Source organism: Macrobrachium rosenbergii, chromosome 12 (genome assembly GCF_040412425.1).
Source record: "Macrobrachium rosenbergii isolate ZJJX-2024 chromosome 12, ASM4041242v1, whole genome shotgun sequence".
NCBI lineage: Eukaryota > Metazoa > Arthropoda > Malacostraca > Decapoda > Palaemonidae > Macrobrachium > Macrobrachium rosenbergii.
In genome coordinates, this window is record NC_089752.1 from 27655132 (window position 1) to 27669491 (window position 14360).

The 14360-nt window shown below is 38.6% G+C and overlaps 1 protein-coding gene across 6 annotated transcripts in view; it reads left to right on the plus strand.

Moving 5' to 3' along the window:
* Positions 1-14360, plus strand: part of frtz (WD repeat-containing and planar cell polarity effector protein fritz) — a 111035-nt gene that overhangs the window by 76880 nt on the left and 19795 nt on the right. For all 6 annotated transcript variants that reach the window (XM_067113722.1, XM_067113721.1, XM_067113720.1 and 3 more), the window contains 2 exons: positions 6594-6670; positions 7252-7609. In XM_067113722.1, the coding sequence (XP_066969823.1) occupies positions 6594-6670; positions 7252-7609 (435 nt within the window). The remainder of the gene's footprint in view (positions 1-6593; positions 6671-7251; positions 7610-14360) is intronic.

The following is a 14360-nucleotide window of genomic DNA, read 5'->3' on the forward strand; positions in this document are numbered from 1 at the left end:
TCCCCTAGCAGATGATCAAGTGTTAATTTAGCTGTCTCTTCCCTCTCCCCTTCCCACTTCCCTCCCCCTTCCCTCTTTCATCCCCTTCCTCCACCCATCCCCTCCTTCTCCCCAAGCACACAATCAAGTGTTAATTTAGCTGTCTCCTCCCTCCCCTTCCCACTTCCCTCCCCTTCCTTCTTCCATCCCTTCCCTTCCCTCCTCCATCCCCTCCCCTTCCCCTTCCAGTGCATTCGATCAAGTGTTAATTTAGCTGTGTCCTCCCCCTCCCCTTCCTTTTTCCATCCCCTCCCCTTCCCTCCCCCCTCCCCTTTCCTCCCCCCTCCCCTTTCCTCCTGCTTCCTGCTCCCCCTTCCGGAGCACATGATAGGTGTTAATTTAGCTGTGTCCTTCCCTCCCCCTCCCCTTCCCTCTTCTATTCCACTTCCCCTCCCCATTCCAGAGCATGCAATCAAATTTTAATTTAGCTTAGTCTGCCTCCTCCTCCTCATCCCTCTTCCATCCTCTTACCTTTACCTCTTCCATCCCCTCCCCTCCCTCTCCTCCTCCCTAGCACACGATCAAGTGTTAATTTAGCTGTGACCTCCCCATCCCCTCCTCCCTATCTTCCCCCTTCCCACCTACTCCTCCCCCTCCCCTTTTGGAGCCCACAATCAAGTGTTAATGTACCTGTGCCCTCCACCTCTGCTTCCCCCTCCCCACCCCTACTACTTCACCTTCCCTCCCACCTCCCCTCCCCTTTCCCTCATCTATCCTTCTCTCTCTTCTTTCCCTTGCATCCCCTTCTCATTTTCATCCCCTCCCCTATCCTTCCCCTCCTCGTTCCCCTCCGTCCCCTTCTCATTTTCCTCTCTTCCTCTTCCCCCTCTCCTTTTCTCCTTTCCCCTCACCTCCCATCTTCCCATCCCCTCCCCTTCCCTCCCCTTCCCCATCCCTTTCCCTTCCCCTCACCTTCCTACTCCCCTTCCCCTCACCTTCCTACTCCCCCTTCCCTCTCCCCTCCCTTCCTCCTTCTCCCTTCCCTCTTCCATCCACTGTAAACGGATATCAGTTTTGTTAACTGCAGTCATAAATCGGTTCTGTCAAAACTAAAAAGTATAAAATAAAAAATTTTAAAAAATGTTTAAACATGCTGTTATTAAAATGCACTAAAAAGTAAAAAATATTTTGAGACACACCGAGATTTTCTTACAATTAATCATATCTACAAAAATAAAAACGTGGTCCCCAAACATGGAAGGAAATGCTACAAGAAATAAAGAAAATCTGTTTCTTTTCTTGTACATTTCCTTCCATGTATGGGAACCACGCTTTTATTTTTGTAGACATGATTAATTGTAAGAAAATCCTGGTGTGTCTCAAAAAATTACTTATATTTTAGTGCATTTTAATAAAACCATGTTATTTTTTAAAATTTTGTCTATAATATCAGCTAAATAACTATTTTACAATAATTTTAATGTATAATCAACGACTGAAATGATTTGATTAGGATTAAATGAAAAAATAAACATATAGGGGTCATAAGTTTTGTAATTTTCAGTAATTAGAAGTGCTTTAGAACTCTTTAAAAATGATCGTCCTAAATATTTCTCTGCAGACAAGTTATCATTTGACATATTATATGAATTAGTAAAAATTTTTAAATGTGTTGTTCCCTAAACAGGTAGAAAATAAAGTAAAGATACTGATAAAGTAGCTAAAGCTTAAGTCATTATGATTGTCAAACAGATCAAATATGTCTGTTCCTGTCAGTGATTTGTTACAATCTCTAAAACATATTTATAGTAAATGGCAGGTATTGTGGAATAATGAATCTGACAATAACAAATGAAAATAAATTTAACTAAGTGTTAGAATGTGGTGTTCTCCATTCCAAAAAGAATTTCACATAGAAGTACTTTAATATCCTATTTTCAAATTGGTCACACTTTGCTGTAGCATGAGTGTTTGATGAGTAGTCCATTTAACTCAATGCCTGAATGCAGAACAGCACTTAGACATATATTTCGTGGTTGTCCAACTTTCAACCAACAGTTTATATTAAGTCTGAGACATACCTTTCTTGGTTGTCCAACTTTCAACCAACAGTTTATATTAGGTCTTAGACATATCTTTCTTGGTTGTTCAACCTTCAACTAACAGTTTATACTGTATTAGGAATTGGCACAAATCCCTAAAACAGTTTAAGTATATGCAGTTATTACATTTGTAAGAAGATCCAGTTTGTTAAATGAGATATAGTATATTCATTAAGAACCATCCCTTTGGGTAAGCCCTATGAGATTTAAGAATTTTAACTTAGTGGTCTGATTAAACTATTTATTAGCAATGATGATAATAGTAATAGTAATTTAAGGGTAAAATATATGTACAGTATACAGTAATCCTTCGATCTTAAGCGATCCGAGCTGTGCAAATTTACAGACACGCAAACTTTTTATTGAAACCTAATTGGCATACGCGATTTTTTCATAGACACGACATTTGGGAAATCCTTGAGAAACCCTGCAGAAGTGTTTATGTTTAATTTTGAAGTAATTTATAAGTTTTCATGCTTTTATGTATAAAATCTGTATGAAAAATGTATTATTTTTATTTTTTTACATACATTAATATGATAGAGGTAATTATAGTATGTACAGTTAGTGTACTTTTACAAGATGTGATACCTACTCACAAAGTTCCTGCACTTTTCAAAGATGATACCCTTGCAGAAAGTGTTTGTTTAATTTTTGAAGTACATTTATAAGTTTTAATGCTTTTATGTGTAAAATCTGTATGGAAAATTTGTATTATTTATATTTTTGTACATAAATATAATACAAAGGCAGTACAGTAATGCCCATTCACAAAGTCTTTGTCACTTGGACCACACATGACCTCGAGATAAAGTTGTTCAGTTGTTCTGGTTTGATAAAATGAATTTGTTAATGCACTAAAACATATCAGACATAACTAAGAGTTGTATTAGTGTCGTTCTGTGAAAATTTCTTTAACCTCAGAGAAAAGTGCCGGAGGAATTTGTATTACATGTAATTACAGCATTTACAGTTAGTGTACTTTTACAAGATGTGATACAGTGGACCCCCGCCGATTTGTGGTTCTGGATTCGTGGCTTCACCTACTCGCAGATTTCTCTGTGGAACATATCCACATTATTTGCTTATTTATGGGATTTTTCATTGAGAAATATTCGCAAATTACTGTATTTTCATATCATTTTCTTGACAAAATGCATTTTTAGTGATAAAACTATTAAAATATTCAAGTATAAGCATTTTAAGAGGGGTTTTTGGTGTTTTGAACTCTCAAAATAGGCAGTTCTAAGTGTTTTTGGAGGGGTTTTAAGCATTTGCAGATTTGAGCTATTCGCAGGTGGTTAGTGGTACACTTCCCCCATGAATACTGCACTTTTCAAAGATGTGATACCCCTGCAGAAAGTGTTTGTTTAATTTTTGAAGTATTTTGTAAGTTTTCATGCTTTTAAGTGTAAAATCAGTATGGAAAATTTGTATTACAGTCCAATATTTTTAATGTGCATCTCTCTCTCTCTCTCTCTCTCTCTCTCTCTCTCTCTCTCTCTCTCTCTCTCTCTCTCTCTCTCTCTCTCTCTCTCTCTCTCTCTCTCTCTCTGAGTTAGCAGTCACACATATTTTTACAGCTTATTATTTCTCTGTGCGTCTTTACCTGTACAGTACATAGTTATGAATTGATTGAATTTTACCTTTACCCTCTACTAACATTACGTACATGTTTTCTTTATTTTATTGAATTGTGTACCTTTGTTATAACTGTGGCTTATGAAGTTTACTTAGTGACACAAAGATAATGTCTTTACTCTGTGAGTGACAAAGAAAATGGCATCCCGTGAATTATGGGCAACATTAATATACGTACATACATACTGTAAATGCAGTTGTGTGGCAAATACAGCACCCATTATGATGCTGTACGGTATTTTTACATCAACCATTTATTTCTTTTTAAGGGTAATGTATTAAGCTAACTTTTAAATGAAATTACAGTAACTTTAATTTCATTTAAAAGTTAGCTTAATAATTTGGGAGTATGATTATGGTCATATTTAGTATTTAAACTTTAGAAATAAGTATTTATTAGTATTTTTAGTGACTGTGCTAAACTTACATGAGTCCTTGCCTTGCGTGAGTGGTTCTGGAACCTAACCTCGCGTAAGTTTGTGGTATTACTGTACAGAGACATATAAGCTTACTCAATAAAGAGATATTGAGGAAAAATATGAAGTATATGTTTGAGTGGAAAAAAGTTACTTATAACATTTCAGTATAAAACAATAGAAAAAGTAGTCAAAGTATTATAATGTACATGCTTACATGGATCAGGCAGTTGGTTAAACTTGGAAGCAGGTCTTGACTGTCCTCACCAAATACATCCTCACCTTGTCGGTTTTATATTTTTGGTAAATGAGGAAGAGAATAAAATAAAAGTGAGTACATTGATTGACAACATACAGGGGAAAAGAAGTGCCTTTAACTACTGTATGTACAGATCTTTTAAAATATGAACTTCTGATTTTCTGTCAGATGATACTGTATTTATAAGTATTGTTATAGTATAGTATTTTGGTTTATCATTTTGGTCTAATATTATGTCCTGATTGGTGTTTTCTCGTTTGCCTTATGGTGTAAGTATTGGTATATATAATGCAATAGCAATTGATGATTATTAAACTTAAACCATAGTCTTTAATTTTAGAGAAAAAGGAATCCTGTGAGACATGGAAGAAATGTGTTTCAGTATGTGTCTTGTTAAGTAAGTCATGTTCTCGCTGAATTTGCAAGGAAATATTTGTCACGTTATGCCACTTAGGGCTAAATTGACAATACTTGACATGTAAGGGTATTAACATTGTGTTTATATGAGGATAAAGAGAATGCCAGTAGGAAGATGATGGTTCTGAAAGTCAGGAATGTGATAGCGCAAGACAAAATGCAACTAGAAAGATGATGGTTTTGAAAATTTGGAACGTGGTGATGCAAGACGAAATGATGGTGTGCTTTTGTAGAACACAAAAAACGAAATAAGTTTTTCAAACCTATGGTAAGTTGGAAGTTAATATTTTTTAGGTACTTCTTTACAGTAGAAAATTACTCTGAAAATTTTATTATCAAACAAAAACATGGTTAATCTTTCAAAGTTAAAAAATGGAGAAAGTAACGATAAAGGTACTAAAAGTGGTTATTAAATTTTAATAGCAACCAAAAGGTTAAGGTTCTTTGAACCTAATTGAGGATTGTGCTCTCCTGCCTCAAGCACAAGCATATAGCATTTTAGATGGTAACAGTGTACTAGTATATGTTTATTGTGTTAGGTAATTGTCAGTTGAACACTTTCTTTTGGGCCTATACCAGTTTGTAAGGAGCAGAAGAAAATATAGCTTCTACCTGAAATCTTGTGTTGAGATTTTGGGTGAAAGGGTTTATTTGAGCCCTGCATATCTTTTTAAAGTAAATTGATATTTTCAACAGCATCTGAATCATATATTTTTGGATGAGATTTTTTGTATTTTTAACAGCATCTGAATCATATATTTTTGGATGAGATTTTTTGTAAGTATGCAAATGTGTGAAGGATATGCATAGTTTCTGTGCATAGTATTTACTTTGTGTGAGTATTTAATATGCAATTGTCACTTTTAGATAAACAAAATTTAGTTATATTTTCATTGCCATGATGGAGCTAAATGGCTTCCCTGCCCTCAGAGCCAGGCCATATGACCCAGATTTCTAAAAATTCAATAATTCATCCTTCCATAGACATTGTCAGTACTCAAGTTGTCACCTGTTGTTAAAGATACAAAGGGGCATTTTCTCTAAAATCTCTTTGTCTTAGGCAGTGGACAAGAGTGAGCTCTTGGCTCCGTTTGTTGTTTTTGGCTTTGGAAACCTAATGTTAGCTGTGACTGATAAGCCCAGGAAGATGGTGTTTGCATCAGTTGGGTCCTTAATATGCAGCCATCAAGATGATCAATGTATATTGTTGCTGGTAGATTTTTATACCTCCAGTCAAGGGTTTATGTTTGTCCATTTAGTCGGAAGCACCATTAATTCCAGAGTAAGTGTGTCTGTTGTTGAGTTTCTTTCATGTATAATGCTATAGTTATCTAGTCTTATGTTGGGCTTTTCTCCGAGATGAGGTGAGTTAGAGCAGATTCCTTTGAGATGTGGCCATACCAGAGAAATTCAGTTCTGGTCAACCGTAAAAAACCCATTAAATGTAATCAGGAGGCAATAATTATTCCCTTATGAAAGGAGATTGAAGTAAGAGAAACATGGATCTAGGAAGATGACATCAATCTTCCTGTAATATATCTGTACCATAAAGTTCTTAAAGTTTGCAGTTGAGTATTTATTGGCTTCAGCTGTTGGTGTTAGGGCATAGTCACTTGACCAAACCACTGGTTAGTGATTGTCCGTTGGGGATAAATTAACAAGAAATTTTGCTGCAGTTACTTAATATAGATGTAGATATTGTCCACTGAAAGTTGATTCATCATTTATGACCTAACTCCTGATATTTTGGGACTCAGACATGATTTTTTCCATTTCCAGAAGACAGTGCCATTGATGGAAGGCAAGAAGTAATGGAACCAAAGAATTCTCAATTTCCTGCCCCTAGTGCTCATATTGTAAGTTAATGTCTTCTTCAGTTTTATGTGCTAACAATATATGCAAGTAATAGAGTAAAAACTGTAAAAATTAGCTAAATAAAATGTGGCATAAGAGGTTGTCTTCAAGGATGCGTTGCATCCACATCATTAACACTGCCAGGATAATAAGAAATTACCTTTGGTACTGTGCACTATTAGATTGTGGTATGTCATAGTAGTAATGCAGTATTTTATAATTTGGAGATGTATAGAATACACTAACTTAGAAGGATGGTAGTAGAGTTGCCTATTGAAATAAAGTTTAGGGAATATGGTAAGTGGGAAATCTTCCACTGATGACCTCATTTATTAGGGAAAAATATTTTTTCAACCTTTAAAATTATAGGGTGCTGTTGACATTTAGAGTTCATAAGTCAATAATAGCTCTTTTATTATCATGACTGTATTTTAAATTACTCAAAAATGGTTATAGTACTGTATTTGGGTCTTTTTATTTCTTTCAGTTCAGTGGTCTGGTTAAAGTATGTAACTCTTATATGAATTGGAGTGTTTCATATAATTATTAGAAATGATAAGTTGTACAATAACTTCCTTGCCAGGTATCAGGGATGCAGTCTCTTTCTGTTGACGAGAGTTCAGCACACACTGGTAGTTCAAGAGTAGTTACAAATCTTGGTACTGCCATTACTTCTCAAGATGGCACAGTTACCATTAATATTCGCCAGTCAGATCACACTTCCAAGAGACCTGGCGTACCTGCGAATAGTTTTGGTACAAGACCGCCTGCACAGTCTTCACAGCAGATTTCAGGAAGCAATGCTAGTCGAACTGGACGGAGTGTGAAAGAAGTGTTTTATTCTTCTGATCCAAATGAAGAATTCGTTGACTCTGAAAGGGTCTCTGTCTTTGTTGATAAAGATGATTTGCAAACTCAGTATGATCGAGCAGTTTATCATGGTAAGCTAATTTTAACATGTTTACCATATAAAATCTTCATAACATTTTAGATATATTTTTTAAATATAAGGCTATGCAAATTGAGGTACTAATGGCTGAGGCTCTATTGTTAAGGTTGTATGTTTCATTGGCATTTTGTAAAATCTCAGTCACAAATTTATGGCATGTTCACAAGTCAGCACTTAGAGAAATTTACCATAGAAAAACTGCGAGTATATGAATTGTCAGATGGATGGTGTCTTCTTTTTCAGCATACAGGCAGTCCCCGGTTTACGACGGGGGTTCCGTTCCTACGCCGCGCCGTAAGCCAAAAATCGTCGTAAGCTGAAAAATCGTTGAAAATTGTCAAAAATCCTAAGAAAACCTTACTTTTAATGCTTTGGGTGTATTGTAAACAATGTAAACTGCATTTTTATTGAGTTTTTCATAAAAAAACCTCCAAATTTTGATTATTCTGCTGTTTTGTAGCCATATTTCTTCCGTCAGATCGGTGTCGTAAGCGTCGTAACCCAGGAACATGCGTCGTAAACCAAGAAATAATTTCTGATGAATATATTTGAAAAGCGTCGTAAGCCGGACTCGTCGTAACCTGGGGACTGCCTGTACATCTTAAAAAACAGTGGTTGATATCAAAGTATTTAATAGAAGGGGACTGGTTAAATTACTCAATAATAATAACAATAGGTTCCGTAGAAACAAGAAAGGAAAGAAAAAGTCAAACTTAGGCCAGGATATGAGATTATAGAATATCAGAGAACATGTAGTAGAGGAAAGTAGTCACTAAAGCAGTAATCCATGTGGGAAGTAATTGACTCATATTATGTGGCATTTCGAGGAAAATGAATTTTTTCAGCTGTGTAGAACAGTGCCTGCAATTTATGCAGATAGATGTGGCAGTGATAGTCTTTCCCATAGAGACTTGTTATTTGTAAAATCAGGAAGGTCACAGGGCAGTTTCTACCTACTTTGCAAGTTGTTCTTGTCATCTGTCTTCCATGGAGAAACTTGTGCCATGGAGAAACTTGTGCCTTGTGGGTGCTTCCACCTGGGATTTAGTCCATTGGTACTTGATGAGAAATAGTCCCCCAGTTCAGACTCCTCTATGAGCTATGCCTCACAGCTAGGAAGTAGGGATGATTTGGAGAGGTAGATGGATGACAGGAACCCGAGAACGGAAGAGGCATCTGTTTTTAACTTGCTGAGGGTGGTATGGTATGCACACTTTCTGGGTGGCCTTTGTTGTCCTCCTTAAGCCCAAGCAGATTGGTGTTGTAATCTGCTGGTTCTCTTGGTTGAAACTCTTATAGAACTCTCCCCATGGCTCATTCTTTGGCACCCCTACTTGTCCATGTAGAGTTTTTCCTGCATAACTTGAGATTGTCCAACAGCTCCTGTGAGAGAGGCTTTTTTTCACTGAACGTAAAGAGAGATTTGTGGGATAGTCAAGAAGGCCTTGGCAACAGCATATCAGGAGAAATTAGTCATTTTCTGTGATTGAGGTCATAGGACCTCCCCTAAGGTATTATAGTGGGAGTATCTGTGGAGTGTGTATTACAGAACAAACAGAAATGTCAAAAAGATGACACACACACAAGATAATGAAGCTTTTGGATATAAGAAGCAGGAAAGTTGAATACCATTCTCAAGCAGGAAGTTGCATGCAACACAAAGGAGGGCACCAAAAGACCTCACCTTGTTCTTTCTTAATAACTCTGGGCAAGACTATGTGTCATGTCATAAATTGTAATATTTACCTGGAAACATTATCTGTATGTTCATAACAATATGACACTACTGAAATAAATTAATATAATGAAAAAGCACAGTTGCCAGTTATTTATTTAAAATTTACTTGAGGGCTTGCATCTTCTCAAGAGAATTATTTGTAATAAATTGAAGTTGGCCATTGGAAATAGAAGACAGATGCCAGACTCTCTGTAGCAATTAAGCTGGATGGGTAATTCAGTAATAATATATGTACACTTTGAAGAAAATGAAATATTACCCTCCTTAGTTAAAATTTAATAGATTTATATTTATTTCTTATTAGTGAATAGTTACAGTTTTTATCCACAGTATCAAAGCTCTTTCAGCTTCTGTATTTTTAAGTTTTATCTCAATGTTGACACAGGTTTCTTGGCATGCAGATGGAGGTGCCAAGCATAGTATGCAAGTTTTCAGGAATGCAATACAAAAGTATTTAGACACTAATTGGGTCATATGGCAAAAGCAGAACAGAATGTTCTCGATTCTTCAACCTATCCATCCTTTCACACCTATTATAGCATTCTTTCCAATATTGTTAGTCACCATTAATAGAGAAGTACTGTCCTCTGCTAAATTAGGGACTCTTTGGAGCACAGTGTTGGATCTGAAGTGGAGTATGGACATACTGATATACAATTGTATGTTAGTATATAGATTTGCAAACCTTTAAGAATTACTTATATAATGTGGGTTCGTGCTTCCCACCCCCAATATTTCTGTCAACTCTCAGATCAGACAGCATGAATAATGACTATAGGTGCCTGCAAGCCAGGGATCAGCCCCCAGATGCTCGATACTATTGTCTACTGCTGTTTCTTTTAAAGAGGGATGGAACAATTTTGTTGCATGTGCAAGGGCTAATGATAAGTTGTGGGTTTGTATGAAAAAATTTATATTAAAAAAATATACATTGAAATTATTTCAAACTCTCATGTTTACTTGTAAATTGCTAATGAGGAAAAAAGCATTTGAGATTTAAATTTGTGAAGTTCAGGAAAAAGTAGAGGCTTAATTTCCTCCCCAACAATACTTAGCAGAACTGTATTCTATATCAATTGAGAGACAAATAGCTAATACCGGATGGTAGAATTTAGACATGATAGAAGCTGATGATAGGTACATAAATGGGAAGTAGTCCTTTTATTATTCTTATCAGTAATAAGTAGTTTAACCAACTGAATAAGGCTGGAATTACCAGATACTTGAATGTAAAATAGAGGACAATTCTCATTTATGCTTACAAACAACAAAAGAAGTGTCTTGACTTCGTGAGTCTTCACTCTTACCTGATCTGCAGTGCCATCCATCTTATCCAGTAGGCTGACAAAATCACTTGCCTTAGCCATCAGGAGACCATGTTATTCTTGAAATGATTCTTCCTCTGGCCTTTAAAGAAGAGTAGCTTGGTGTTGTCCCTAAAGTCTTTAGAGATGAGGTCCAGCAATGAAGCTTCCTTCAGTGGCTTGAAAGGAGCAGCTCACAAAAACATCTTTCTTGAAGTGCTGGATGAGTCTTAATTGTAGAATCCAGGTTGAAGCCATAAAGCTCAAAGATTTTGTGAGAGGGCAGAGTCTTATCCCTTCATGGTGGAGAAGAACAACCTTCTTGGCCAAGATAAGAAATCGTTAATTAAGACTATTGAAGTTGATCAGATCAATTACCCTTCTCCTGCAGCAATTACAGAATCAGCCCTGTTTTGCCTGGTAGAGGTTGCTAGTTGAAGTCCTTCAAGACCATGAGATGGTTACAAATGCTTCCTTCAATAAACCTCATTCTAAGGCCTTGCTGGATAACCTCCATTCTTGAAAACAGTGGTTGCCTGGGCTGCTTTAGAATATGTGACTATGCAGGTACTTGAGTTTATTCCAGGACTGCCTGCCACCTTAGCTAATAGAACCATAAACCCTGAAAATAATGACAGTATTAAAATTATCCTTATGTTATCAGAGGTAAAGAACTTTTGCAGTTGGTGCGTGATAAGGCCAAATGTAGGAAAGGCATAGGTGTTGAGGTTGTCCCAGCTATGTAACGTTGTATATATCCTCCAGACTGCTGTGTTGGGTAAGCTGAGAAGCACAATGGAATCTTGTTGATCAGGCTTATCACAAACCTGGAGACTGTCAGCTGTCAATTGTAACTTCATAGATGAACATTGGAACTATACCAACTTGTTCCTACATGTATACAAACCTTCGGTGTTTACACATAGGATTTACTTTATCAACTACTGCAAATCCAACGTCGAATGCAGGGGCGGGTGGAAAGTAGCTCTTGAAGCTACGTCACACTGCTGTGAAGCACACACATCTGAACTGAAATCGACTGGCTGAACGCGGCTCATTGGCTGTTACTCCAATGGTGAGTTGTCTTCCTTACAGTCACTGCGTATTCTTCCACTCAGTGTCTCTTGAAAGGAAAGAAATAAGACGGAAAGACTGTGATACAGCATACATCAATGAAGACTGCAAAGGTGGCGATGAAAACTTCATCAAGGAAGCTTCCTTGGGACTTCTCATCCTCCAGAGCAGGAACAAGAGGAGGAAGAAAAGAGCATAGGAACGCCCCAAATGTGCCCCCCCCCTCCCCCCGATAGAGTAAGAACTATAGACAGGAGCAGCTGCTGGTCTGGGAGACAACTTGCCAAAATTGGTAAACTCTGTCTAAAGTCCTGCAACATCAACCTCACCTCCACTTCCTCCTCGTGTAAAGGGAGGGGATTCATTGCTCAAAGAAAAGCAGAGCTCTCATACAACAGGTTACGAAACCACTGCACTGAGCAAGAGAACCCTCCTCTGTCTTAAGTCTCAAGCTCTAATTAAGTCAAATGGCAGGTAGCAGAGGAGACATGTCGATCTCAGACTGCGGCCACCCCTCATTGTGCTACCTGGTTACAGTGACTGTTTCCTTATCATATATTCTGATAATTTCATTTTTACTTGTAAAGATATAGCACTGGAGAAAAAAATGAAGGATAGAGGTTACACAACAGCCTCTTCATTGAGAAATGCGACCATCCCAGAAGCAGAGAGCTTGGTGACTGATTTTATCACCTTGACCAGTAGCTCATGGCAAGGGGGAATAGAGTCTGATGAAGGATTGCTTTGTCTTTAAGACCGAATATACCTGATCAGCTTCTTTTTATACAACTCAGGGTACCACTGGGATGGATAGTCACAGTCTTACTCTCTTCTGTTGCTGGCTGTACAGTTCTCATCACACACTGCTGCAGGAGCAGTCACTTTCACAGTCATGGCTGGCAGTTGTTGACCTGCAGTCATGGTCTTGGAACTCTGTGTTATGATAATTATCAATAAATAGGACCGGGGCATGAAATAGCTTCAAGCAGTGACAGCCACAAGTACAGGAGTATACATCAGTAGAAACAATTTCTGTCAGTGTGGCAGGTGCTGCGAATGTTATAGTCATGGGAAGAGGAGCAGTCACTGCATGAGGAGGTAGCGTGGCAGACATTACCTCATTAATTGTCTATTTCAGGTACATTTCCTTAAGATCAGTATTGCAAGTAAAGTTTCCTTCAGCTGGGCCATGTGCAAGTGTTCATTGGAGGGACCATAAGTAGGACAGGCGACAGGCAGAGCAAGTATCAAACATGTAGGTCAGTCAGTCAGACAGTGCAAGGGTTGAGTGGTTGGCAGACAGGTGAGCAGACTTGTCAGTGAGCAAGACAGGTGAGCAGACATGTCAGTGAGCGAGACTGGTTTTTAGGTGTGGGAGTTAATTGGCCAGTCAGTGGGTAAGAAATGTAAAGTTAGTGTGGCTTGTAGTGGGCTAGCTGGAAGGATAAGTCAGATGAAAAGTGGGTATGCCAGGCAGCATACTGAGCAACATTATCAATTGGGTCAGTGGGCAAGAGGAGGAGTGTGCAGCTAATTTGTTCATGAAACTTACCTGTCAGATATATATATAGCTGTATTCTCTGTTAGTCCGACAGAATTTCAAAACTTACGACACACGCAGTGGGAGATCAGGTGGTTAGTACCCATTCCCGCCGCTGGGAGGCGGGTATCAGAACCATTCCCATTTTCTATTCAGATTTTCTCTGTCGCCGGTACTGTCAACACTTGTTTTCAGTACCTCCGTCTTGGATTTCGGATAAAACTTGGTTGTCACTTGAGTATTTGTTTGATTTTTGGTTTTTGACTTGGACTTGTGGCTAGGCATACGCTATTGTGGATTGTTTTGGATTTGGCTTTGTTTTTTCCTGGGAGTAAGATGTCTGAATCTAGTTCTTCTAGTTATCGGGTTTGCCGTGTGCAAGACTGTAGGTGAGGCTACCGAAAATTTTGGTAGATCCTCACACTGTATGCTCGGGTTGTAGAGGACATGTTTGTTTGTTGAATGACCGATGCAAGGAGTGTGAATCTTTGTCTGATGCTAGTTGGAGGACTTATGATTCTTATGTGAGAAAGCTAGAGCGAGATAGGCTCAGGAGGTCTTCCTCCAGAAGTGGTAGGAGTCAGGGTAGTGTGCTTTCACCTGTTAACCCTCCTGTAGACGTAGCTCTTCCTAACCCTGTGGTGTTGCCCCCTAACCCTGGGGTTGTGTCTGCGGATGGTGATGCCCTGGCGATTATTATGTCTTCCATTCGTACCTTGGAAGCTAATATGCTCGCTCTTCAAAGTGCTGTGAAGTGCAGTGATAGTGTCCGTCCCCCTAGTGTTGTGGAGGGGGCGTCAGATCGGCCGTATAACGCCTCTAGGTCTAGACCTCTGTCGGACTCCCAGGACTCAGGAGTGGGCAAGTCGAAAAGCCGCAAGAGGGTTACGCGGACCCCCACCGATCTGGCGTCCGCCGGCATGTCCTGATGACGCTTCCCAGGCTGCCAGGATCGTGCACGGGCACGAATCCTTGGCGATTGCTTCTCTTCCCCGATTCCTCCTCCCCGCGTCGGGAATGGAAATCTCGGGATTCTCGCCCTTTGAAGAGAAGCTTCAAAGAAGGGACGCTTCACGCCCCTTTTCTC